Source organism: Microtus oregoni, unplaced genomic scaffold (genome assembly GCF_018167655.1).
Source record: "Microtus oregoni isolate MIOR12 unplaced genomic scaffold, Mior012 000015F_ref0000493, whole genome shotgun sequence".
NCBI lineage: Eukaryota > Metazoa > Chordata > Mammalia > Rodentia > Cricetidae > Microtus > Microtus oregoni.
In genome coordinates this window covers 10,782,144-10,806,454 of record NW_024543074.1, presented here as the reverse complement: position 1 = coordinate 10,806,454, position 24,311 = coordinate 10,782,144, and the positions used below count along the sequence as shown (strand labels likewise).

The 24,311-nt window shown below is 50.5% G+C and overlaps 2 protein-coding genes across 3 annotated transcripts in view; both read left to right on the top strand.

Moving 5' to 3' along the window:
• The window catches only part of Rnf43 (ring finger protein 43), a 70,100-nt gene extending 54,742 nt beyond the window's left edge, over window positions 1-15,358 (top strand). Inside the window, exons 2-9 of one of the 2 annotated variants that reach the window (XM_041665122.1) lie at window positions 1,379-1,501; window positions 7,707-7,781; window positions 7,890-8,021; window positions 8,561-8,665; window positions 9,553-9,714; window positions 10,271-10,373; window positions 10,990-12,342; window positions 13,943-15,358. In XM_041665122.1, coding sequence (XP_041521056.1) covers window positions 1,379-1,501; window positions 7,707-7,781; window positions 7,890-8,021; window positions 8,561-8,665; window positions 9,553-9,714; window positions 10,271-10,373; window positions 10,990-12,342; window positions 13,943-13,986 — 2,097 coding nt within the window. In that variant the 3' untranslated portion in view covers window positions 13,987-15,358. Of the gene's footprint in view, window positions 1-1,378; window positions 1,502-7,706; window positions 7,782-7,889; window positions 8,022-8,560; window positions 8,666-9,552; window positions 9,715-10,270; window positions 10,374-10,986; window positions 12,343-13,942 lie in introns of both variants that reach the window. The other variant, XM_041665120.1, reaches the window with a different exon arrangement.
• Window positions 15,359-17,199: 1,841 nt separating this feature from the next.
• Window positions 17,200-24,190, top strand: Supt4h1 (SPT4 homolog, DSIF elongation factor subunit). Its single transcript, XM_041663866.1, has 5 exons — window positions 17,200-17,348; window positions 18,005-18,111; window positions 22,925-22,980; window positions 23,318-23,371; window positions 23,825-24,190. The coding sequence occupies exons 1-5, from the start codon at window positions 17,280-17,282 to the stop codon at window positions 23,890-23,892; spliced, it is 354 nt and encodes a 117-aa protein (XP_041519800.1). The 5' UTR covers window positions 17,200-17,279; the 3' UTR covers window positions 23,893-24,190.
• Window positions 24,191-24,311: the final 121 nt, after the last annotated feature.

The following is a 24,311-nucleotide window of genomic DNA, read 5'->3' as shown; positions in this document are numbered from 1 at the left end:
TGGCTGAGAGGTACAGTCTTGGACTGGACTTTCCATAGTCCTAGAGCTAATAGGCAGAGATGGTCCCACCTCTACTGCATCATTCCTGTGCCCAAGAATTGTGTTGGTCAGTCCCTAAGTCTTGGCCCAGCTTCATCCAAAGACAGCCTCCTCCAGCAGCTTGCTTGATCCCACGATTGGGCACAGGACACTCACAGGCAGTGAGAAGGAGGGGCAGGTACACTGAGTTAGAAGACAGACACAGACCTGAATCTGCAGGGCAACAGCTGTTGAGGCATCCCAAAACAGCATCGGGAGCACCTGGCACTGCCTCCAGGCTCAAGGACAGAAGGCACAGAGGCAGGAGCACTGGAGCACTCCCTGAGCCTGGAGCTTACAGGAGCACTCTCTGAGCCTGGAGCTTACAGGAGCAGTCTCTGAGTCGGGAGTTTACAGGAGCACTCTCTGAGTCTGGAGCTTACAGGACCACAGGAGCACTCTCTGAACCTGGAGCTTACATGAGCACCCTCTAAGCCTGGAGCTTATAGGAGCACTCTCTGAGCCCAGAGCTTACAGGAGCACTCTTTGAGCCTGGAGCTTACAGGAGCACTCTCTGAGCCTGGCCCTTACAGGAGCACTCTCTGAGTCTGGAGTTTACAGGAGCACTCTCAGAACCTGGAGGTTTGGGAGCAAGTAGAAGGATCAGGAGACACTGTGGTCAGGAGAGGAGCCATCTGGACTTGGTCCATTTAGAAAAGTATGGCTTGCAGGTCCTGCAGCTGCTCCATAGCAGGGTCTTCATTTAGGTCCTGTCTGCGATGCTCCTTCCCATCCCCCAACCCCCATGCCCTGTACCCTCAGCACCTTTGAAGTCACAAAGAATGATTACTAGTTTAATATGAAGCTCTCCAGTAATAAGACTCACTCTTCTTAAGATACAGTGGCCTGAAACTCTTTGTGTAACCCAGGCTGGCCTCATGCTTCTGGCAAACCCCCTGCCTCTGCCTTCTGAGTTCCGGAGTTTCAGGCATCAGCTGTCATGCCCAGGGAAGGTCTACTCTTTTCTAGTAGCAAGAGACCTACTCAGGGCCAGCAAGATGGCTCAGTGGGTAAAAAGTTCATGCGGTGCAAGCCTGGCAACCTGAGCTAGACCCCATGGTGGAATGAGAAAAGCAATCCCTGGAACTTGTCCTCTACACCACATACACACCATGGAGCATGTGCTCACATCCACATATGCACGCGTGCACGCGCACGTGCACACACACACACACACACATTATTTTTAAACATCTTTTAAAAAGAGGCCAACCTGGAGCCTGCCTAGAATAATGTAGATGTGCTTGGTTCTTGGCCATAGCTCATACCTGCTCTAACTCAGGTCTTTGTCTCTCTGCAGTCCCACCCGCTGTACCTGTGCAATGCCAGTGACGACGACAACCTGGAGCCTGGCTTCATCAGCATCGTCAAGCTGGAGAGTCCTCGAAGGGCTCCTCGGCCCTGCCTGTCACTGGCCAGTAAGGTAGAGTCTCACATCACCCGTCCTCCGACCACACGTCCTCAGCTGCACCCAGCACTGGGCTGGGGGAACGCTGTGCTCTCTTGTCCCCTTGTCTCTTAGAGCCATAAACCCTGGAGGCTGGAGAGATGGCTCAGTGGTTAAGAACTCTGGCTGCTCTTCCCAGCACCACTTTGTGGCTCACAACCATCTGTACCGCAGTTCCAAGGGATCTGATGCCCTCTTCTGGCCTCCACGGGTTCCAGGAAAAAGGTGGTACACAGACACACATTCAGGCAAAACATCCATACACATACACATAAAATAACACTTTTTTTTTTTTAGGAATGCTAAACCTGGCTGGGCAGTGGTAGCACACACCTTTAATTCCAGCACTTGGGAGGCTGAGGCGGGTGGATCTCTGTGAGTTCGAGGCCAATCTGGTTTACAGAGTGAGCTCCAGGACAGCCAGAGCTGTTACACAGAGAAACTCTGTCTCAAAACAAACAAACAAACAAACAAACAAAAACCCACAACAACAACAACAAAAATTGCTAAGTCTGATTCCTCAAGTTCCCTTAGCTCTCAACCCACCCAAGAGCCGTAGAAATCCACACTTTTGTTTTTCTATCAACCAGTCCCAGGATTTTGAGTTTCATCCCACTCCATTTCTGAGAAATTCTGAGGGCTTTCCCTTCCTCAGCACACGAGCAGATCAGGTGGGCGGTACAGGGTGGGGTGTCACTTGAAGGTTTTGTTTTTCACACTTCAGAAACACCTGCTGAGCACTTTCACAAGAACAGCAAAAGAGCCAAACTTGGTGGCTGGAGTCTGAGGTCCCAGCACTCAGGAGGCCGAGCTAGGGTTGTGTGCTTGAGGCCAGTTCGGGCTGCTCAGCCAGCACTGTATAACAAAACTCTGGCTCAAAAATGGAAAACAAAACAGCAGAGTGGAAGTTATTGCTCTCCCTACGACGTGTACACATTTCCTGTGAGCTTTGCTAACTTTAGGCCTGCAAGATGACTTTGGCTTACCCAAGGGTCATATGTAAATTAGGGCTGGGGGTATGGCTCAGCTGGACTGGATTGCACAGGCCCTGGCTTTGTTCTCTGACATTTCATAAAGTCAGGCTTGGTGGTACTTGCTTATAATTCTGGCCCTCCAGGATAAAGGCAAGATAATTAGAAATTCAAAGTCACCTCACTCACACGGTGAGTGTGAGGCTAGCATGGACTATATGAGGCCCTCTTTCAAAATTAAAACAAAACAAAAGCTCAAACAACAAAACTAAAATGTAAATTAGTTGCCACATTTAAAAACTGGAAATAAACCAGGCAGTGGTGGTGCATGCCTTTAATCCCAGCATTTGGGAGGCAGAGCCAGGGGAACCTCTGAGTTCAAGGCCAGCCTGGTCTACAGGAAGAGTTCCAGGACTGCCAGGGCTACACAGAGAAACCCTGTCTCCAAAAAAATAAAACAAATAGAAGCTTAAAATATTATTAAGGCAGAAGGTACTCACAGGCCTGCATAGGTCCTCACAACCTAGATTAGCTGAAGACGTTCACAGGTCTGCACCGCACCCAGCTTCCTGCAGTTCTTTTAACACAGTCTGTGACTACACTATCTACACGTGGGCGACTGTAAGGGTGCTTCTATGCAGGAGGCTTTCTCCTTGACCTCTGCAGGAACACACACACACACAAACACACACACACACACACACACACACGCTGTGCTAGTGCGCTCTCTCCTTTTCTCCCTTCCCTTCCATCTGTAGCCTCAGTCTTTGGGATGGTGCATCTTCCCCTTTAATTAAGCTTTCTGGAAACATCTTCACAGACACACCCAGAGGTACCCTTTGCTAATCTCTTAGGTGTTTCTCAGACCAGTTAAATTGACAGTCAGGACGAACCCCCCACACCTGGCTTCTCAATCATTGCTAAGAGAATTGCCCTTTTCCCAAGCATGCCAGTCGGGTCCCATCATCTAACTTGGCCAACTGTTCCACACTGGACGGTCTTACCCAGAGCCTTGCACACGCCAAGTGTGTGTCCCACACTGAGCAGTCTTACCCAGAGCCTTGCACACGCCAAGTGTGTGTCCCACACTGGACGGTCTTACCCAGAGCCTTGCACACGCCAAGTGTGTGTCCCACACTGGATGGTCTTACCCAGAGCCTTGCACACGCCAAGTGTGTGTCCCACACTGGACGGTCTTACCCAGAGCCTTGCACACGCCAAGTGTGTGTCCCACACTGGACGGTCTTACCCAGAGCCTTGCACACGCCAAGTGTGTGTCCCACACTGGACGGTCTTACCCAGAGCCTTGCACACGCCAAGTGTGTGTCCCACACTGGACGGTCTTACCCAGAGCCTTGCACACGCCAAGTGTGTGTCCCACACTGGACGGTCTTACCCAGAGCCTTGCACACGCCAAGTGTGTGTCCCACACTGAGCAGTCTTCCTCATATGCTTTTTTTTTTTCTCTTAAACTGCTTATCTCACTTGGTCTACTCTGAAACCCTCACCGTGATTCTTTTGGACTTTTCTGTTCTGTCACCTGGAGTGGTGTCTGCCTCTTTATCAGCCCCAAGTCCCCTGTCATACCTGAACAAACACAGAGGCCTTTTGCCTAAGAGAAGGAATTAGATAGGCAAGCCTCTGGGTACCTAGATGGCCACCAAGCCAGTGGCTAAGGAAAGGCCCTCTCAAGCTGGACATGGTGGCACATACCTATAATCATGCAGGAATACTGAGGGAGTAGGCTGCTGAGTTTGGAGCCAGCCTGGGCAACATAATGAGACCTTGTCTTGAGGAAGACAGATCAAAATGGAAAGAGAAGGCGCTCTGGGGGCTGAAGTCCAGGATGATGATGAAGAGTCTTCACTGTTTAACAGTTGGTGTCCATGGACCAGTTCAGGCCCTCTGAGTCTTGGTTTCCTTACCGTCTTAGGGAATTCTAAGGAATAAATGAACTCATGTATGCAAGCCACATATAACAATTGATATAATAGCACCATGTGCCAGGCACAAACCTAAGTACTTTACGTGGATTAATTAATGTAGTTCCCATAGTAGCTCTATGAGGCGGGGTCTGTTATTGCCCCAGATTACAGAAAAGCAAACGGAAGTGTTGAGAAGTTTCCCCCAAAGTCTCACAGCTCCTGGTGGGAGCAGAGCTGGGATCCCCACCTCAGCCCTCTGGGCAGGGCAGATCTTAGTAAGAAGCGCACGCCTTCTTCCTTCTCCCATTGCTCTCAAGCACAGCCTAGTGCGGCTCGGCTCATCCTACTGACTCTTTCCAGCCTGACCCAGTCCTGAGGGGACGGAAATCCCTCCCTCTAGAACTCCGCCCAGCTGATGGGGTCTTTGGCCAAGTGGACTTCAACAAATGTTCTGCTAAGTCTGTGTTTCTTGGGGGTGGGGGTGATGGGTGGAGGCGGGGGACTAAAGTGCTTTCCCCTCACCCTGCCCCCAGAGGGAGCTGCTCCACATTTATCTGTTTTGTGTGTTGAGTGTTTATGTCAGATTGGGGACCAGAGAGTAGAGGGGACAGCATTGTGAAGTGAAAGGTGTCGGCCATTGTCTGTTCCTTTCATGTAAGCTCTAGAATATTGTTACAAGCAGTCTAGTTTTTTTAACCATTATTTTCTTTAAATTTTATTTATATTTTATGTATGACTGCTATGCATGTCCACCTGCATGCCAGAAGAGGGCATCAGGTCCCATTAGAGATGGTTGTGAGCCACCATATGGGTGCTGAAAATTGAACTCAGGACCTCAGGAAGAGCAGCCAGTGCTCTTAACCGCTGATCCATCTCCCTAGCCTGAGCATTCTAGTGTTGTGTGCACAGAGAGTCCAGAGCTTCCTGGCTTAGTGGGCATAGTGGATGCTGTTGTATTATGGATGAGCAGGTGATGGACAGAAACGGTCACTGTGGTCTGTAGAGGAAAATCTAACAGCCGACTAATGGGCCGAAAGGCAGGATTCCAGCTCGCTCCTTGCGTGCTCTGAGTTGGCTCCTTGGTGCAGTTTGGCTTGCTCGCCCAAGGTCTGGCCCGGCCTGGAGCATCCAGAGAGGACTGTGCTGTCTTTCTGAAGCTAGGTTTCGGGCTGTGGGAGCTTGCCCATCCTCCCTGTCTTCCAGATTCCACTCTTCAAAGAGCTACTCCATTGGTAACTCCTACTCTTGGGTGCAAATTGGCAGGGGGTTCAGAGAGCCCCAGGTTGGACTGCCGTCCATCCCCAAATCTTGCTTTCTGTCTCTAGAATTCCGGACACAGGACTCCACGGCCAGAAAGTCCTGTTTATATTCTCCTGTTGGCAAAGGCTCTGGGCTCTTTGATCACTTTTACAACTTTGTAATTATGGGCTGTAATGGGCTCGGGTGTTTGAACCTCGCAGTAATTGCTTTCTACTCTTCCTACCCAATTCTTCAAAGAGAGCTGGATGAAGAAGTAAGAAAATCTCCAAAGAAGGGAGCCCCCATACTCTTCTGGGCCACACTGAGCCCAGAACCTGGGGTATGGGAATCTTTCTGTGACTGCTGAATTTCCCAGCCCACTCCTGGCCCATCCCTGGACTGTTAGGTCACCAGCAGGGTCCCCTATGGGGTTCCTTTTCCAACACTTCTTTTTGTTGTTGTTGTTTGTTTTGAGACAGTGTTTTTCTGCATAGCCCTGGCTGTCCTGGAACTTACTCTGGCTGGCCCTGAGCTCAGAGATCTGTCTGCCTCTGTCTCGTTGTAAGTGCTGGAATTAAAGACAGAGGCCACTCCCTGTCAACACTTATTGAAAGCCCGAAATTGCAGAGCCCTGAAGATTTGTTTGGAGCTGGTGGCTGGGCTTTCTGGGAGGAAGTGCTTAAGAGGACAGTAGAAGCTGCAATTTCTCAATTTCTTCCCCAGTCCATTCATTGTAGAGTCCATGAATTTCCTCAGGACTTGGGGTCCTAGACAGGGTCCGAAGAGGGACCAGCCCAGCTCCCTGGAGCGAGAGAGAAGAAAGGAAAGTTATCCTAATCAAAATAGCCCCCCATACCCCGCTTAAGTGTCTCAGTGCCCTCTCCCTATCCCCTGCCTGTATGTAGCTGGTTCTGAGGGGCCCATTAGCCCCTGTCACTGCCTGGGGAGTGGGGAGCCGAGGACCAGCTGCTCCCAGCCTGCCTGGCAGGGGACCTGCTCCGACAGGCTCTCCCTGGGAAGGGAGCACAGATCAAAGCTCTGGGACTCCAGGCTCCTCTTCCTGCCACTGTGACTTACAGAAGGGTTAACTCCTTCACTGCCTGCAGGTAGGCCCCTGGGATTCAGGAGGGTCCCTGGGTGGGAGATGGCACTGGAGGTGGCAGGCTGCTGCGCCCTCTGGTCTGGTGGTCCGGTTCCCGGCTGAGGACAGCACCTTCCCAGTGTCCGTCCTTGTCGGTTAGTTGTGGCTGTTGCACGCTTATCTACCTTCTCTCACCCCCACGCAGGCCCCAGATTCCCTCCTCTTGTCCCCTCTTCGGTTGTTATCTGCGCTGCTGCGTGGCTGCGTGGCTGGCTAGATTGTGCTGCCTCAGACACACTCTTGGAGCCCTTGGAGAATATATATGTGTACCTGTGCTCAGTTGTGTCCTTGTGGGAGCAGCCCTTTCAATCCCTGTCCAATCCAGCCATCCTAAGGGAGAGGACGAAGGGATCAAGAACTGGGCAAGGCCTCCTTAGGGCCCTGATCTGGAACCAGAGAGCTTGGCAAGCGAGAGAGTGGCGGGGAGAGATGGCCCCTGGGTGACCACTGAGGTGGGGGAATCCGTTATGGATGCTTTGGGTCAGAACAGTGTTCCAGGCTCTCGGCACTTGGTCTCACTCCTGAAGGGCAACATTCCACAGCCACCTCTGGATAGGCAGGGCTGGGTCCTTCTCTGTTTCCCCATTCCCTCTCTATCCACCCCCTCCAGCTGCTGGTCACTCCCTGCCCTTTGTTCTCCCACTGCTTGATCCCTGAGCAGGGGCTTATCTTACCCTGGAGCCAAATCTGGTTTACCAGCACCCACTAAAACCTGGTGGGTGTTCTGTTTCAAAATGAAAGACCGAATGTTGTTCTTTGAAGGCAGTGGGCTGGGTCAGCCAGGGCTCCCAGGCTCCTTGACTCCTCACACACACATGTGCGTGTACAGGGTGCAGAGATGCATGTGTTCAGGGTTGAGAGCCACCTGTGACCGGCTGTGATAACCCTCTGCTTTGTCTCGGCAGGCCCGAATGGCTGGTGAGCGTGGAGCTAGCGCGGTGCTCTTTGACATCACCGAGGATCGATCGGCGGCTGAGCAGGTGCCTAGGGACATGCGGGTGGTCCAGGAAGGGTCTGGATGGAGGGAGGTATGGTTCCTGGGGGAAGCAGAAGTCGCAAGAACCCTTGTGGAACTCTGTTCTCTGCAGCTACAGCAGCCGCTGGGACTGACTTGGCCAGTGGTGCTGATCTGGGGTAAGGATGCCGAGAAGCTGATGGAGTTTGTGTACAAGAACCGGAAGGCCCATGTGAGGATTGAGCTGAAGGAGCCCCCAGCATGGGTAAGCACCCCAGGCCTCCGCCTTGCATCTGAGCAGCCTTGCGCCTGCTCCCTGGAAACCTTAGACCACGTCACCCTTTAGCCGCGTGTCTCTGGGAATTTTTCCCGCTCTCCGAGCCTCGTCTGCAGGGTGAACAGATTGGGTCTGTTGAGTCTGTTTGCAACTCTGTGGTTTTATGGCATAGAGCACAGAAGCCTGCCTGCCTGTGGAGCCCAGGCTCTGACCCCTGGAGGGTGCCTCTCCACTCCCTACCACTCTCCAGCAAGTAGCTCCCACTGTACAAAGAGATCCTTTCTGCCTCTGGCTGGAAACACATGAGTTTCCTGGATAAGGGGTCTCACTGCTGCAGCTCCAGCCCCCTCTCCTGCAGCCCCAAGGCAGAGAGAGCACCTGGTCCTTCCAGTTCCATCCTTCATCCCTCAGGTGGGAGGCCCAGGGGACCCTCCAGCTCCATCTCTACTCCAGTGTTCCCTCGCACCTTGACCTGACTCTTTCTGGAGGATGACCCTTTCTCCTCTCTGCTACTCCCCACATCTCAGCCAGATTACGACGTGTGGATCCTCCTGACTGTGGTGGGCACCATCTTTGTGATCGTCCTGGCTTCAGTGCTGCGCATCAGGTGTCGTCCCCACCGTAGCAGACCGGTGAGCGGCGTGGGCTGCCCGATATGAGGGGGGCATATCTCGCATCCGTCCGCCCGTTCATCCATCCATCCATCCATCCATCCCATATACTGAGTAATATATATCCATTTCAGGTGCTGGAAACAGCACTGTGAGTAAAAATGACAAAAAATCCTTTACTTGTTTTTTAAAGGTTTATTTATTATGTATACAGTGTTCTGCATACATGCCAGAAGAGGGCACCAGATCTCATTATAGATGGCTGTGAGCCACCATGTGGTTGTTGGGAATTGAACTCAGGACCTCTGGAAGAGCAACCAATGCTCTTATCCACTGAACCATCTCTCCAGCACCAGCCCTTCACTCTTAAGAAGCTTTCATTCTAGTGGGAGGAAGCAGGCAATAAAAGAAGTAAAATGTACAATCTTTTGGATGGCAACATGTGCTTGCTACAGAGAACAGTGAGGTAGCAAAGAGGAGCCAGCAGGCAGGGAGACAGGGTTAACCATTTCTACACCAGTCCAGAATACCATTGACCAGAAATGGGTGAGCATGGGCGTTACTGTCTGTAACTCCAGTTCCAGGGGATCCAATACCCTCTCTGGTCTCCGTGGGCACTAGGCACGCACATGGTGCACAAACATGCATGCAGACAAAATGCCCATACACAGAGACTAGAAGAAGAAGGATTTTTTAAAGTGTCTCTTATAAGTAATCAAAGGAAGACAAGCATAATGGAATATTGCAAGGCGGTGGGATGGAAGGTCGCAGCTATGCAGGAGCTTGGAAGGGATCCGCCCTTCGGCTGTGTGACCTCATGGGGCGATGGAACTGAGTCCAAACCAAGGCCCAGAGAGAACAGGGACGCAGAGCCCTTGCTCCAGATTGAACTCTATTCCTCTTCCCAGGACCCTCTTCAGCAACGGACAGCCTGGGCCATCAGCCAGCTGGCCACCAGGAGGTACCAAGCCAGCTGTAGGCGGGTGCGAGCCGAGTGGCCAGACTCAGGGAGTAGCTGCAGCTCGGCCCCTATGTGTGCCATCTGCCTGGAGGAGTTCTCAGAGGGGCAGGTGAGGTGGGCCAGGCTGGAGATGGAGGTGGTAGCTGGGGCGGGGGTGGACAGGCCTAGGTATGACTCCATCCTACCTACACCTGGGTCCTATGTGTTGCTCCTCAATGCGGTCATTTTGTTGGCTTCTGAGAAAAAGCATCGGTATTGCAGAGAGGGAGCCTCCTGTCAGGCGACAGTGGCACTTTAAACACATTATCTCTCCTTAGCCCCATGGCAGAGGAGGGTGGGGAAGATTGGGTTCTTATCCTTACTGACAGCAGAAACTGTTAAGAAATTTGAGCCAAGCATTGTGGTGCATGACTCTAATCCAGCGTTTGGCTGACAGGAAAAGGAAGGTCAAGAGTTCAAGGACTATCTCACAGAGATGTGAGACTATCTCCAAAAAAGTAAAACGTAAAACAGAGAGGGAGAGAGACTTGCCCAAAGTCGTGCATCTTAACGCAAATCCACCAGCTACCAAAACCCACACCTTCATTACTCTCCTGCTCTTTTGCAAGTAGGTGAGTCAGGGAGATCCTTGTAACCTTTGGTTGCGACATTCTTGTTTGCTTCAGGAGCTCCGGGTCATTTCCTGCCTCCATGAGTTCCATCGTACCTGCGTGGACCCCTGGCTACACCAGCATCGGACTTGCCCCCTCTGCATGTTCAACATCGTAGGTAGGAGGTGGACCAAGGGCTCCCCTTTTGCCCACAGATGGATCTAGAACATAGCTGCCCTCTGGGAAAGACTAAGGAGAAGCAGCTGCCACCATGGTGGCTTCAGCTGCACACTGCTCAAGAGCCCCTTGTCTGCTGGGGAGGGTTGTCCATATGGAAGCCATCTTTGCTTGCTCAGAGAGCATGTTTTCCCGACAGTATTGTTGGTTCTAAATCTGGGTTATTTTCAAATTCATTATTCTAATGTTCTGTCAATAAAGGGTCATAGTCTAATAAAATTGATATAGCAATTTTCTAAAAAAAAAAAGGATGTGAAATCAATATCTTGAGGGGAAAGAACCTTGTGCTAATTCATCCAAAGGGACAGTGTGAGCTATTGGCAGCCCTGGGTGAAAGAGCCCCAAATGGCTGACCAGAGGAGCAGGGATTGACAGCCCTGACAAAAAGGAGGAGTTAAGTCCAGTCACAGGCAAATTTTAGATTAGATGTTCTTGGTTTCCCAAACTGAGTTCAGAGGCGATGAGGGATCAGACAGGGTAGCCTCTCTGCGTTCATTCTCTGAATGAAGTCTGTGTCTATGAAATCAAATGTGCGTCTTCATTCTTTTTTTCAGAAGGAGATTCATTTTCCCAGGGCCTGGGAGCCTCTCCATCTTACCAGGAACCAGGCAGGAGACTCCATCTCATTCGCCAGCATCCTGGCCATGCCCACTATCATCTCCCCTCTGCCTACCTGTTGGGACCTTCCAGGAATTCAGGGGCAGGCCCCCCAAGACCTAGGCCCTTTCTGCCCTCCCAGGAGTCGAGAATGGGCTCTCGGCATCAACGCCTCCCCAGGGCCTCACATCACCGGGCCCCGGAAGAACAGCAGCACCTGGCAGTACCTCAGCACCCCTATGTGCAGGGCTGGGGGCTGAGGCACCTCCGATGTACCCCTCAGCACCCCACAGTTTGCCCAGCGGCCCTGCGTCGGGCCAGGCCTCATGACAGCAGCGGGTCTGGAGAAAGCTACTGTACAGAGCGCAGTGGCTACTTGGCAGATGGGCCAGCCAGTGACTCCAGCTCAGGGCCCTGTCATGGCTCTTCCAGTGACTCAGTGGTTAACTGCACAGACATCAGCCTGCAGGGCATCCATGGCAGCAGTTCGACCTTCCACAGCTCCCTGAGCAGTGACTTTGACCCCTTGGTGTACTGCAGCCCCGAAGGGGATCTCCGAGGGAAAGGAACGCAACCTAGGGTGACCTCTCGACCCCGTTCCCTGGAGTCAGTGGTGCCCACTGGGGAGACTCGGGTTTCCAGCCACAGCCACTATCACCGCCACGGCCACCACCACTACAAAAAGCGGTTCCAGTGGCATGGCAGGAAGCCTGGCCCAGAAAATGTCCCTCAGCCCAGGCCTACTGCTTCTCAGACTCAGCTCCAACCGGAGCCATCTATCTTGGACCCGAAGTTGACCACACCCAACCCGGCAGCTTCTTCACTGCTCCCCAACACACACCGGGCCAGATCCCTTACAGAGCCAGCTCCTGGCCTAGCAGAAGCTGCCAGCCCCAACCCCAATTCCAACCCCAACAGTCTTTTGAACTTGCAGAAATCCAGCCTCCCTGTCCGACACCCACAGAGAAAACGGCGGGGTGGCGTCTCAGAACCCTTGCCAACCTCTCGGCCCCAGGACTTGACTGTGCACCCAGCTTGCCAGGTTTTTCCCCGTTACAGCCCCAGCCTAGCATACCCTTGGCCCCCAGAGGCTCATCCACTGATCTTCAGACCTCCAGGCCTGGACAAGAGGCTGCTGTATGAAGCCCCAGGCCCCTGTTACTCGCGGTCACAGCCAGTGTGGTTGTATCTGCCCCCCCGCCAGCCTCTAGGACCATGCTCTCCTGGAGAGGGACATTCCGAGTGGAGTTCTGACATGCCAGAGGGCAGATCATGCCCTTATCCACACTGCCAGGTGCTACCAGCCCAGCCTGGTGAGTTTTCAGGGAAGCAGGTGTTCTGGGGAGAGGGGACTACACCTGGATGTGGCAGGGCAGATGAAAACAGCCACGGGGTTGCTGAAAGCCGAGGGCTGTAACTTATCTAAAGCGCAGAAATCACAGGGAGTTCCCAGCTTCCCTAGCAGCCTTCTCTTCGGAGCACTCTTGTTAGTAAGGCCAACCACATCTTCATGGGAACCCATGGCATTTCTGTGTCTCAGCCAACAGCACCGATGTAAATCCTTGGCTCTAAGCCAAAAGCATTTGAGCATTTATTTGCCCAAACCATCCTCCCTTTCCGAGGCTCTTACCTCCCTCTCCCTCCCACCTTTGAGAGACAGTATATGAATGGTACACTTCTTTGCCTGGAGCCACTTCTAGAAGGACCCCAGAGGTCCTGAAATACAAGGCCCGGACTCCTACAGGCAGGGCTTGGGAGCTACGGCCATTCATTTATTCATTTCCTCTTGATGACATACTTACTATGTGGTAGGTTCTGGGCAGGCTTCTGAGGACGCGGAGCTTGCTCAGGTCCACGGGGAGGCATGCATGCAGGCAGTATGTGGGCTGGATGTGTCCACAGTCATGTGGCGTGAGCATGGGCTAGGTGTTTGGTGGTTCCCTTTGGGCTCAGTCGTCTGCTTTGAGTGCTGCCAGCTCAGTTTCCCTTTTGCTCCGGAGTCAGCGCTCCTTCTTTCTCCTGTGCTAGCTGTCACCTTCTTCTCAGGTCCACTACTGACAGCCCCTCCCCTTGTGGGGCACAGCCTGATGATGGTCAAAGCAGGAGCCTCCCTCTGACAGGGCCATGAAGGCCAGAGGGCTGCACGCCTGGTACCATACAGTTGTACCCCACAGCTACACCTTCTGCTCCCCCCACCCCATGCTACTGCTAGGCTCACCAGCCTTTCCACAAACTGTCTAGAATCAAATGCTCTGTTACGTCCGCAAGAAGGAAAAATCTAACCTAACATGGCCTTCAGGGCCAGCTAGCTCCATTTCCCGTCCCTTCCTCTGCCCTCTGCTTCAGTCACCTTGGGTAAACACTAGTTCTAGTTCCTGCTGCCCAGGATATCCCACTGACTTCCCTGTCCCTACAAACTCAATTTTTGCCATTCCTGTAACTCCAGCTCACGAATCTTTAGTCAAAAAGTCTTTCCTCACTGCTGTGCCTGGATGTGCTCTCTCCCCTCCCATGATACACCTCTCATGACCCTCGGTCTGTGCCACTGCCGTAATGCCCATGTGCATGCATGCTTCCTCTCCTAGCTTATTCTTTTGGAGATCCTGTTCAGCAAATGGTAGCAGGCCAACTTCAAAGTGAATACTAAATAAATATTTACTGAGTGAATGAATGAATAGTAAATACTGGTCATACAGGGTTGCTGCAAGTATTTCTCTAGGTTTGTTTTTTTTTTTTTTTTTACTCCCGTTTCCCAAAGGGCCCCTCTCAGCTTTCAACCCAATCACCTTTCCCGATATAGTCCCACTTCTCTCCGTCTCTGCGGTCCCTCCCCAGCCAGTCTCCACAGGTGGGAGAAGCAGGAGACTAGCTGGACCCTCCGTGACCTCTTTTCTCCCCTCTCTTCCCATGCAGGCTCGGAGGAGGAGCTTGAGGAGCTCTGTGAACAGGCAGTGTGATGTGAGATGACCAGACATAGCTCCAACCACGGGTGTGCTCCAGACGACTCAGGGTTCTACCCGGCACAGGGTTCTGCTCCTGGGAGAAGCCAGGGCCTCAGCAAGCCTCTCTTTTTGCCGCACTTCCTGGGACCAACGGAAGAAGAGTGGTGATGGTGGGTGGCGGAGGTGCTGCTCCCTGCCCCCAGCTCCCAGGCTTGTCTGCAGAACACACCTACCGTGCAGAAGGTCCTGCGTCCAGCCAGACCGCCAGCCACGATGCAGTTGTGGGGTGGGTCTCAAAAGGCTGAGCTTTTGACAGGAAGCTAGGGTAAATGTCTAGGCGTCCTCAAGGTGCTGCTCTCCCCAGCCCAGCTGGGTCTCCTGCTGGCTCTCCTTTGCCCCAGGCCTCTGGTTCACACAAGCCAATGGGTTCGACTGAGGGCATGGCTGCCTCTCACCTCCTGCCAAGGCTTCTTGGGGGCGACTTCAGCTTGATCATTCCCGTCTTCACAAAAGAACAAGGGGATTTGGTGAGCCCCTGTCCTTAGGGAGGTCTCTGCACCTTCTCTAGCCAGTGCCTGCCCTGGTGCTCAGGGAGGAGTAGTCTCGTTCCCTGTTCTTAAACTGATCTTAAGTTGCAGGCTTCGGGAGCCAGGGTGTAGAGTTCGGTCCCAGAGGTGGGGACTTTTGACAAACCTGGGATGAATCTTTTGATTATCAAACTCCGTGTCACTCCAGCAACTCCAGTTCCTCTGAGGTAGAGAGCAGGAAGGGAGAGAGCAACTCCTCCTGGAAGCTCTCCTGTCTCTAAGTCCCACAGCAGGCAGAAAGGAAACTGACCACCTGGGAAGTGGAAAGCAAAACCGCAACTGAGCAAGGACAGAATTTCTCTCGGAGTGATTCTCAAAGATGGAGAATAGCATATGGCCTCGTGGGTTGGAGGGCCCAGAGCAAGCCATACAACCCAACAGAAGGTGTACACGTGGAATTAGAGCACTAAGTGGACAAGGGCTGAGGGGCCTCCTGTAGCTCTTCATCCCAGGGCATCCTGACCATTGTTAGCCCCTCAGGCGTTATCCTTGCCTGGAATGTGAATGTGGGGGCAAAATGGGCATGGGATCCTACTTGGGAACCTTCTCTCCTCAGAGTCAGTGAGGAGACTGGCACCCAGGCACCCACATAGGTATTTATATCTGAACCAGACAGAAAGATGCTTGAATCAGGCACTATGTTGAGAAATGTATTTATTTGCTAATATATTTATCCATAAATATGATCTGGCTTTGTGGTTTTGTTTCATTATAATTTTCCACTCAGGATAACAATTTTATCTTCTCTCTTAACTTTTGTTGAATTTTTGAGGCCCAGCCTGACTCAACTTAACTTTGCAGCTGAGACTAGCCTTGAACTCCTGATCCTCCTGCTTGCCCCTGCTCCAATTACTGGGATTATAGGCAGGCAATGTTATTATATCTGGCTTTATGTTACTTGTGATATCAAAAGCTCGTAAGGAAAGGTTGCTTTTAGATTACCGAAACATGGCTTCATAAGATCAGAGAGAGCATGCCTGGGTCCTATCGCAATTCAGTTGTTTATCTGTATTGTACTATTGCTCACGCTGATGCTTTGGTGACTTGCTTTTTGACCTTAACCAAACCAAATATGCTGCCTTGGTATGTGTGCATGTAGTGTATGTGTGTATACACATGTGTATTCTGGTGTGAGTTTGAGGTCAGCCTGATCTCCATATCAAGTTCCAGGACAGCCAAAGCTACATAATAGACCCTGTCTCTGGAGAAAACAACAGAAAAGGTCTCTCACTGCACCTGGACCTTTGTTTTGACTAGACTGGCTGGCCCTGAAGCCCCTGAGATCTGCCCGTCTCTGCCCCCCAGTGCTGTGATTATAGTGCTTACTATATCATGCCCAGCTTTATGCTCTGGGTCCTGAGTCAGCTCCCCAGCAGGGTTGTCTAGCTTTTCCCATCAATAAAATGATCCTCCTTCGGAGTTGATACAAGGCTTACATGAGATAGTGCAGTGAAAATGTATTCCAAACTGGAAAGCTATTTCCCACTGCTAGAAAGCATCAAAACCCAGTTACAGACCCTGTCTGAACGAACACAGCTTGGGACAGCCAAGAATCAGTCTTTCTGTAGTTCAGTTTTAATTACAAGGGCTGGAAGGCAGAATAGCAGGCATTGCGACTATTTATATCCCAGCGCTCCAATTCAGATAAACACAATGACTACACTTCGTCCACACGCCAAGAGAACTGGTACCTTTTCTGTATGAATTCTTGTGGGGGTCTTTTCAAACGGCTCGTGTATCGTGCCCTCCACAGATTCCCTAGGGTCTGGAGGGGGGGTTGCTCTGTTTACACTGCACCAAACCTTGTTCTTCTTCTGTATGGTTTGCTCAGGATACTAGGTGTCTGGGTGCCCTGTTCAGAAGGCAAGGACTTTTGCGTCCTACACTGTTCAATGGCGTAAATTCTCAGCCGGGAGGCGCAAGCGAGAGAGGTTTTTTTTTAGGAGGAATTGATATGCGTTCCCCCCACCCGTCTGCGCGGCTGGGGCTAGCATTCCTGTGGACCGCAAACGCAACCCTAACACGCTCTCGCAGTTTCATGAAGGGGTGGGGCCGTGTCGGGTTTGTTCTCTGCAGACGACCCAGAAAGGCAAGGACTCCCTGCCTCGTGTTTTAAAACAACCTAGCGCGAAGCCACAAGCTTGGATCCTGAGCATTCGGGAGGCTGAGACGCGAGGGCAGGGACTACCAGATCAGCCTAGTCTCGAAAAAGTAAAACACCCGGGCGCTGTGTCACGCGCCCACGATCCCAGCTCTCCAAAAGAGAAGGCAGGGAGATCAAAAGTTCAAGGTCACCAGCTCAGAAATTACTGTGCAATAAATAAACAAATTAAAACAAGCAGACAAAACAATCTAGGCTCTCGTTAGAGAGCCTGAGAAAATCGGCGCCTGCCGCCAGGCGTCTACATCAAAAGGCCCGCGTTACAGTGCTCAGTTCCGCAAGCCGCTCCGCGCCACGCCTCCTGCGCAGGCGCTGACCGCACCCCCACAGTCCCGCCCCCAGCGCACCGTCTTCCGCTCGCTCACGCGAGTCCAGGTGACGCGCGCGGCCCAGGTGGCGGCCGGCTGCCCCGCCCACGCCCCCTACGGGAGAAACCATCTCCTCCGGGGGGGGGGGCCGCGACCGGCTGCACCGGAAGAGGAAGTTACGTGAAGGAAGTGGCAGGCATTCTGGGTAGTGGTCTGTTTACTTCCTGCGGCTGATTTGTCGCGTCGGTGAGGATGGCCCTGGAGACGGTGCCGAAAGACCTGCGGCATCTGCGGGCTTGTTTGCTGTGCTCGTTAGTCAAGGTGTCGGTCGGGGACCTGATTGTAGGGACGACTGGAGAGGCAGAATGGGAGAAAGAGGGTGAAATGGGGCCACAGACAGAAAAGGAAAAGGTCTGAGAGCCCGGGAGGTCATCAGGGGAGGAGGAAGCCTAAGGGAGCCGTTGTTTACGTCGCGGGAACGTGAGCAGGGCGTTCGGGCCTGCTGAGGGCACGGGTGGTCGTACCCGCCTTTCAGCATACGCTTGGCTCCCCAACCGGCGGTTCGGTGGATTACTGTGTTGGACTAGGAGTCAAAGCAGCTGAGAGAGTTGGAGGGGGTACCTGACCCCAAGGAGACTAGAAAAAGTATGTAAGCTGAATTAGGGACGATGAGAGAAGAAAGGCATGTGAGGGTGGAATTTAGAAATAGTTTGCAGACCAGTAGGTGTTGGACTACGTAGAACCAAGAGGTTGTCTTCATCAAGATAATAAGACCTTGTGCCAGGCGGTGGTGGCGCACACCTTTTATCCCAGCACTCGGGAGGCAGAGGCAGGCGGATCTCTGTGAGTTCGAGGCCAGCCTGGTCTACAAGAGCTAGTTCCAGGACAGGCTCCAAAGCTACAGAGAAACTCTGTCTCAAAAAACAAACAAACAAAAGACCTTGTTCATGTTTATCCTGTCTGTTTTTTCCCTCCAGACCATAGACCAGTTTGAATATGACGGCTGTGACAATTGCGAAGCGTACCTGCAAATGAAGGGCAACAGAGAGATGGTGTATGACTGCACCAGCTCCTCATTCGATGGGTAAGCCCCGCCGTGGTCCCTTGTTCACCTCTGCATCCTGTTGACTTGTGGCCCAAGAAGTAAATACGGAGCAGATCGTTGAGGTCATAAGACTAGCTGGTCACAACAGTTCTTTTGAGACCCACTAACTGTGCATCTGGGCCAGTAGCTGCTGAGTACTTGAGAAGTGGTTCGTTCAAATTAGAATATGTTTAAGTGTCAGAGATACACCAGAGAGCAGAGATTCTGCTTGAAGAAAAAAAGGATGCCTACTTATCTTAATTTTTAAGATTAGTTAATGTTTTGGATTTATTTGATTAAATACTGAAATTAGTTTCATCTTGTCTTTACTGTTTCAAACAGTGGCTAGGAGAAAATATAAAATTATGTGTCCGGGCTGGGTAGTGGTGACTCACACCTTTAATCCCAGCATTTGGGAGACAGAGGCAGGTGGATCTCTGTGAGTTCAAGGCCAGCATAGTCTACTAGAGCTAGTTCCAGGACAGACTCTAAAGCTAGAGAGAAACCCTGTCTCAAAGAAAAAATGACACCCCCCCCCCCCAAAAAATGATGTGTCCTTTTTCTGTATTTGTTTAACAAAGCTCCCCTACTCTTGTCAGCTCAGTGATGATAACACTATGTTTATCTTGTACAACTCTGCCTGGCACAGGATGTAGGGGGTGGTGGCTCCTTGATGCTGAAGGGTTGCAAGGATAATACAGCAGTACAGCTTGATTACCGTATACAAAGACCTCTGTTTAATTTCTGGTGCTTCCACAAAAACACATGCACTAAGATCCATTTTAAAAATGAAGGGAAAGGAAGGTGATTACAATAAACTGCCCTCAAACATCATCTTAGTGAGTGTAGGGGCTTGTACCTGTAATCTCGTCCTCTGAAGGAGAGAAGCCAGAGAATCAGGAGTTCAGGGCATGCTTTAATTCTGTGTGTTTGAGGCCAGCCTGGACTGTGTGAGACCCTGTCTCAAATAAGACCAGCTCAATGGCACGGCAGGTAAAGATGCCTGATGGCACCGTGCGGTGGTGGTGCACGCTTTTAATCCCAGCACTTGGGAGGCAGAGGCAGGAGGATCTCTGTGAGTTCGAGGCCAGCCTGGTCTAGAAGAGCTAGTTCCAGGACAGGAACCAAAAAAGCTACGGAGAAACCCTGTCTCGAAAAATAAAAAAAAAAAAAAAAAAAAAAAAGATGCCTGATGGCAGGGAGGCCTGGTAACCTTGACTTCAGTCCTGGATCCCACAAGGTGGCAGGAGAGAACTGAGTTCCTAGAATTGTTTTCTGACCTCAGCACATACACCCTGGCATGCATGCATCTGTGAGAGAGAGGGAAGGCACTCCCCCAGTAAGCTAACTAGAAAAATAATAACAAAACACAACAAACTTGATCATCTCAAAGAGGCCTGTAAGAGGACTATATTTTGGTGACATGGTCCAGCCAGGACAAAGGGAAATGAGATAAGTTTGAATGGCCCGCTCTTCTTCCCCAAGGCATCAGCATTGCTAGATTTCTTCTGGACCCTAGGCCAATTAAAGATTTACATCTAAACTGGGCTTAGACCTAGTATTTGTTAAAGTTCTATGAAGGTGGGCCTGATTTCTTTTAGGGAAAAATAAAAGATTGGGAAAAAAGATGTCGGTTTGGAACCTTCGGTTCCTGTGCTTGCGAATACGCATTATGGCTTCTTCATTAGCCATTCAAGGTTGATGCTTCAGGAAGAAGCTGGGTGTGTTGGTGCTGCCTTCAGTCCTAGCCCTTTATTGCATCATGAGACCCTGTCTGAAATTACAAAGTCTAAAAGGAGTTGCTCCCATATATAGGTGAAGGTCTATGCTAGTTGCTTTGAAAGATGTTGAGTTACACAATGAGATATAAGAGGCACACTTTGAGTTCTTACCAATTTAACCTTTTAAAAAATTGTTTTAAAGATTTATTTTTCTTATTGAATTACATGTATATGCGTGGGTGTGTGCACATAAATGCAGGCGCCCAAGAAGGCTAAAGTCCTCAGATCCTTGTGAGCTGCCCCGTGTGGGTGCTGGGAACTATACATGAGCAGTATGTATTCCTAATCACTAGGCTATTCTCTGTCTCCCAAAAGTTTCTTTTTTTTTTTTAAGTTGGCTGTTTTTATTACATGTATGTGTATGATACAGATTGTAAAGTTTTTACCTGTTGTTGCTGTGGTTTCTTACCTTTTGGCCATTATGAAGAAAGCAGCTCTGAAGAGATCTACACATGCTTGCTTCCCTGCTTTGGAGCTTTTGGTTTTATATCATGAGTAGAATTGTTATATCACAATGTAACAACTATTTAATGAAACAAAAAACTTGAAGGTTCCAATTTCTTTCCTCCTCACCACTGCCTGTTACTTTCTGGGTTTTTGTTCTTGTATTTTTTATTTGTTTAGTTGGTTGTTAGTTTTTGTTTTTATTTTTGAGACAGAGTTTCTTTGTCTCCCTGACTGTCCTGGAATTGCTCTGTAGACCAGGCTGGCCTCAAACTCACAGAAATCTGCCTGCCTCTGTCTCCCAAGTGCTGGGATTAAAGGTGTGTGTCTTGCCTGGCTTTCGTTTGTTGTTTTTTAAGGTTTAAGGCTCATCCTCATGACTACAGGGTATATCTGTAATTACCACCATAATAGATAGGTAGGAAATATCTTGTGGGTTTTTCCCTAGTAATTAATAACATTGGTCTTTTATTATTGCTAAAGCCATTTTAAAAAGTTTTTTTTCTGGGCTGGAGAGATAGTTCAGTGGTTAAGAGCATTGCCTGTTCTTCCAAAGGTCCTGAGTTCAATTCCCAGCAACCACATGATGGCTCACAGCCATCTGTAATGAGGTCTGGTACTCTCTTCTGGCCTGCAGACAGAATATTATATACATAATAAATAAATAAATATAATTTTTTTTAAAGTTCTTCTCTTCAACGCTAGAGATTGAACTCCACATCTTACATGCCCTAAGCAAGCTCTCTTGTCACTGAGCTGCATTCCAAGCCCAATGTCACTTGTCTTACATGTTTATAATCCGTTCATATCCTTTGGCCGTGATGGTGTGCTACTGTATGTAGTCCCAGCATTTGAGAAGTAGAGGCAGGAGGATCAAGAGTTTGAGGCCACCCTGAGCTTTAAAAAAAAAAAAAAAAAGGAAGGAAGGGAAGGGAAGAACAGAGAAGAAAAGAAATTTTTAAAAAGCCCCTCCGCTGCCACCCTGTTTTGAGGCAGGGTCTCATGCAGCCCAAACTAACTTCAAATTTGGTGTGTAATAGAGGCTGACTCCTGATCCTCCTGCCTCTACCTCCTGAGTGCTAGAATTAAAGCTGTACACTACCACACCCACTGGAAGCCAGATTAGGACATCCGAAGTTAGCACTCTGCTGACTGAAATATATCCCCAATTCTGTTTTTCCCACTTTTTAAATTTGGTTTGTTTTGTTACTATTGAGTTGTATATTCCAGTGCATATTAAGTTTTAGAGAATAAGAAAGTCAGAGGAGAGCTACGTTATTTTAGTCAGAAGTCGGGGGAGGTAGATGTTTATCTGAGAGAACTATAAGATTCTTTTTTTCATTTTTGTTTATTATTTCATGTATATTATTGAAGATTGAACATAGGGCCTTTGCAAATGCCAAAGCTAATGTTCTACCTCAGAGAGAGAGAGAGAGAGAGAGAGAGAGAGAGAGAGAGAGAGAGTGTCTGCAGCCCTCTTCTTGACTTTTTATTTTTGAAACAGCATCATTTTAAGTTGGTCAAACAGACTTTGGACTTGAAATCTTCCTGCCTCAGCCTCCAGAGTAGCTGGGATTGCAGGCTTGCCTGCTCAAGCCTAACTAGAACTATAGGATTGTAGGAAGTTGAGATGAGGTAGAAAGAACATTTCAAATAAAAGGAGTATGACTGAAGCAGAGGCAGAGGGTAGGAACCCCGGGCATGTTTGGAGAAGTGTGGGCATTGTCTTTAGATTCAGTCATTTGGGTAATAAGTTGTCGACTGGAAGGGTAGGTTGTGAGGGCAGAGAGAGTACTGATGGTGGGAGGAAAGCCTTTGTGCTTGCCTGTCCTGGATCCGCCTGCGGAGCCATCTAGCTCTTCCTACCCTTCTTGCCACTCCTGGAAGTGAGATCAGGTCCACTCAAACCATGAGCAAAAGCATAGACTCTAGCATTGTTGCCAGGGAAGCAAAATGGCCTTGGGGAGGCAGTCAACACGTGTCAGTTCCTAGAACAGACCTGACAGTTCAGAGTACGAAACTACTGGGTGAGGAACAGAAATAACCTCTGTGACTCCATAGTGCCTGCCTGCTCGCACAGTGCCTTCCTAGCCCTTCAGCCGCCTTTCTGCTCACTGCCATCATGTGGAGGCAGCCACCTGCCAGAGGATTGTTGGAATAAGAAGTGGTCCTTGTCTGCTCTGTCAGTCTCTGCACTAGGAACTTTGTAGGCCCGAGTCCCATTGGTAAAGGTCTGTGAAATGTCTCCAGACTGCACAGCTCATTAGAGAACGGGCTTGGTCAAGTCTCGTTCATTTGTAGTAAAACGATCCATTGTTTTGAGTCCTTTGCAGCTGGCTCCAGCCCTTAGTGATTGGGCTGGTCATAGTCAGTACTGGTCATCTGTGTGTAAAGCTCTTCTCACTGGCTGGCCGAGGACAGAGACAGAAAGATCACTGTGACTCCCTCCTAAGTCAGCTCCTTCCCAGCGCTAGAACTGTGCCAGCTCTCTGGTGATGACTTTCTCCTCAGATTGCTCTCCCGGGGCTATGGCTTGCTCAGTGCCCGCTCTTCAGGCAGGCTCAGGCTGACTGAATTTCCCTCTCTAGGATCATCGCGATGATGAGCCCAGAAGACAGCTGGGTCTCCAAGTGGCAGCGAGTCAGTAAGTGTTCTCATCCTGGCCTCTGCAGTGCTGGGAATGTGCCTGAGGGTCTGCGGGGATGCCATAAATCGGCAGCTTGTGCTGTTCAGGGTGGGAAAGGTGGAGTTATGGGAAAGCTGAGTCTTGAGGCTGGCAAGATGGCTCAGCAATGCCAGGACAACCTAAGTCTGATCCTGGGACTCCACATGGAAGGAGAGAGCTGACTTAAAGTTGTCTTCCCATCTCCATATGTATGTGGGGACACATACACCCCTCCACCCCTCTTCCATTTTTGGCTTAATTCTCCATTGGTCTCCAATCTTAACTCATTCCCATTGTAATCTGCTTTCTTCCTCAGGTAACTTTAAGCCAGGTGTATATGCTGTGTCAGTCACTGGTCGCCTGCCCCAAGGTAATAACAGTTGCAACAGTGTTTCCGTGCGGGCCCAGGAGAAGCTAGTCTTTTATGTGATTTAACAGGAGTAACCTGACTGATATCACCCAGACATTTGGCTTCATACCTTTGTGGGGGGTTCGTTTGTTTGTTTCTTTGGGGATGGGGTGTTCAAGATGGAGTTTCTCTGTAGTTTTAGAGCCTGTCCTGGAACTCAGTGCGTAGACAAAGCCGGCCTCAAACACATAGAGATCCACCTGCCTCTGCCTCCCAAGTGCTGGGATTAAAGGCATGCGCCACCACCGCCCGGCCAAACCTTTGTTTTTGGTGATTGTGTGAGTCCTACTTTTAGTTGTCCCCTGCTCTTTGCCAGGATTTTAGGTAATAATCGGGCATCCTCGGTTCACAGTGGCAGTTGGGTGGCTTTATCCCTGTGACTCTCTCATGGGACTGTTTCTTTTCCTGTCATAGGAATTGTTCGGGAGCTGAAAAGTCGGGGAGTGGCCTACAAATCCAGAGACACAGCAATAAAGACCTAGCTAGGTGCAGCCCACGGTGTCTTCTCTCTTCTTCTGGCCCGTGCTTGTTTTCGTGGAACTAAACAGGCGGAACTCCAGATGCTCCCTGCCCTCTGTCTCAGCATCAGCAGACTCCCGTGAAAGCAGCACATCCGGCCCTTGAGTCATTTCACTTTCTCTGAGGCCTGGTGAAGTGGGAGTGTCTGCTGGGTGGAGTCTCAGAGACTGATGGAGGAGAGTAAGAGGCTGGTTCCTACCACTGCCCAAGGCTCTGCCTTTGTCAGATACCAATAAAATAAACTTCTGGGATACACTTAAAGCTGTGACCATGCCTATGTTCCTGTCTCTCTCACAGTGAGGGCTCACTTGCCCTGTGAGCTCTGAGGCCAGCCTTTCTCTCTCTGGGCTGCGTTTGAGGCTGCAGGGTACAGCCTTTCTGC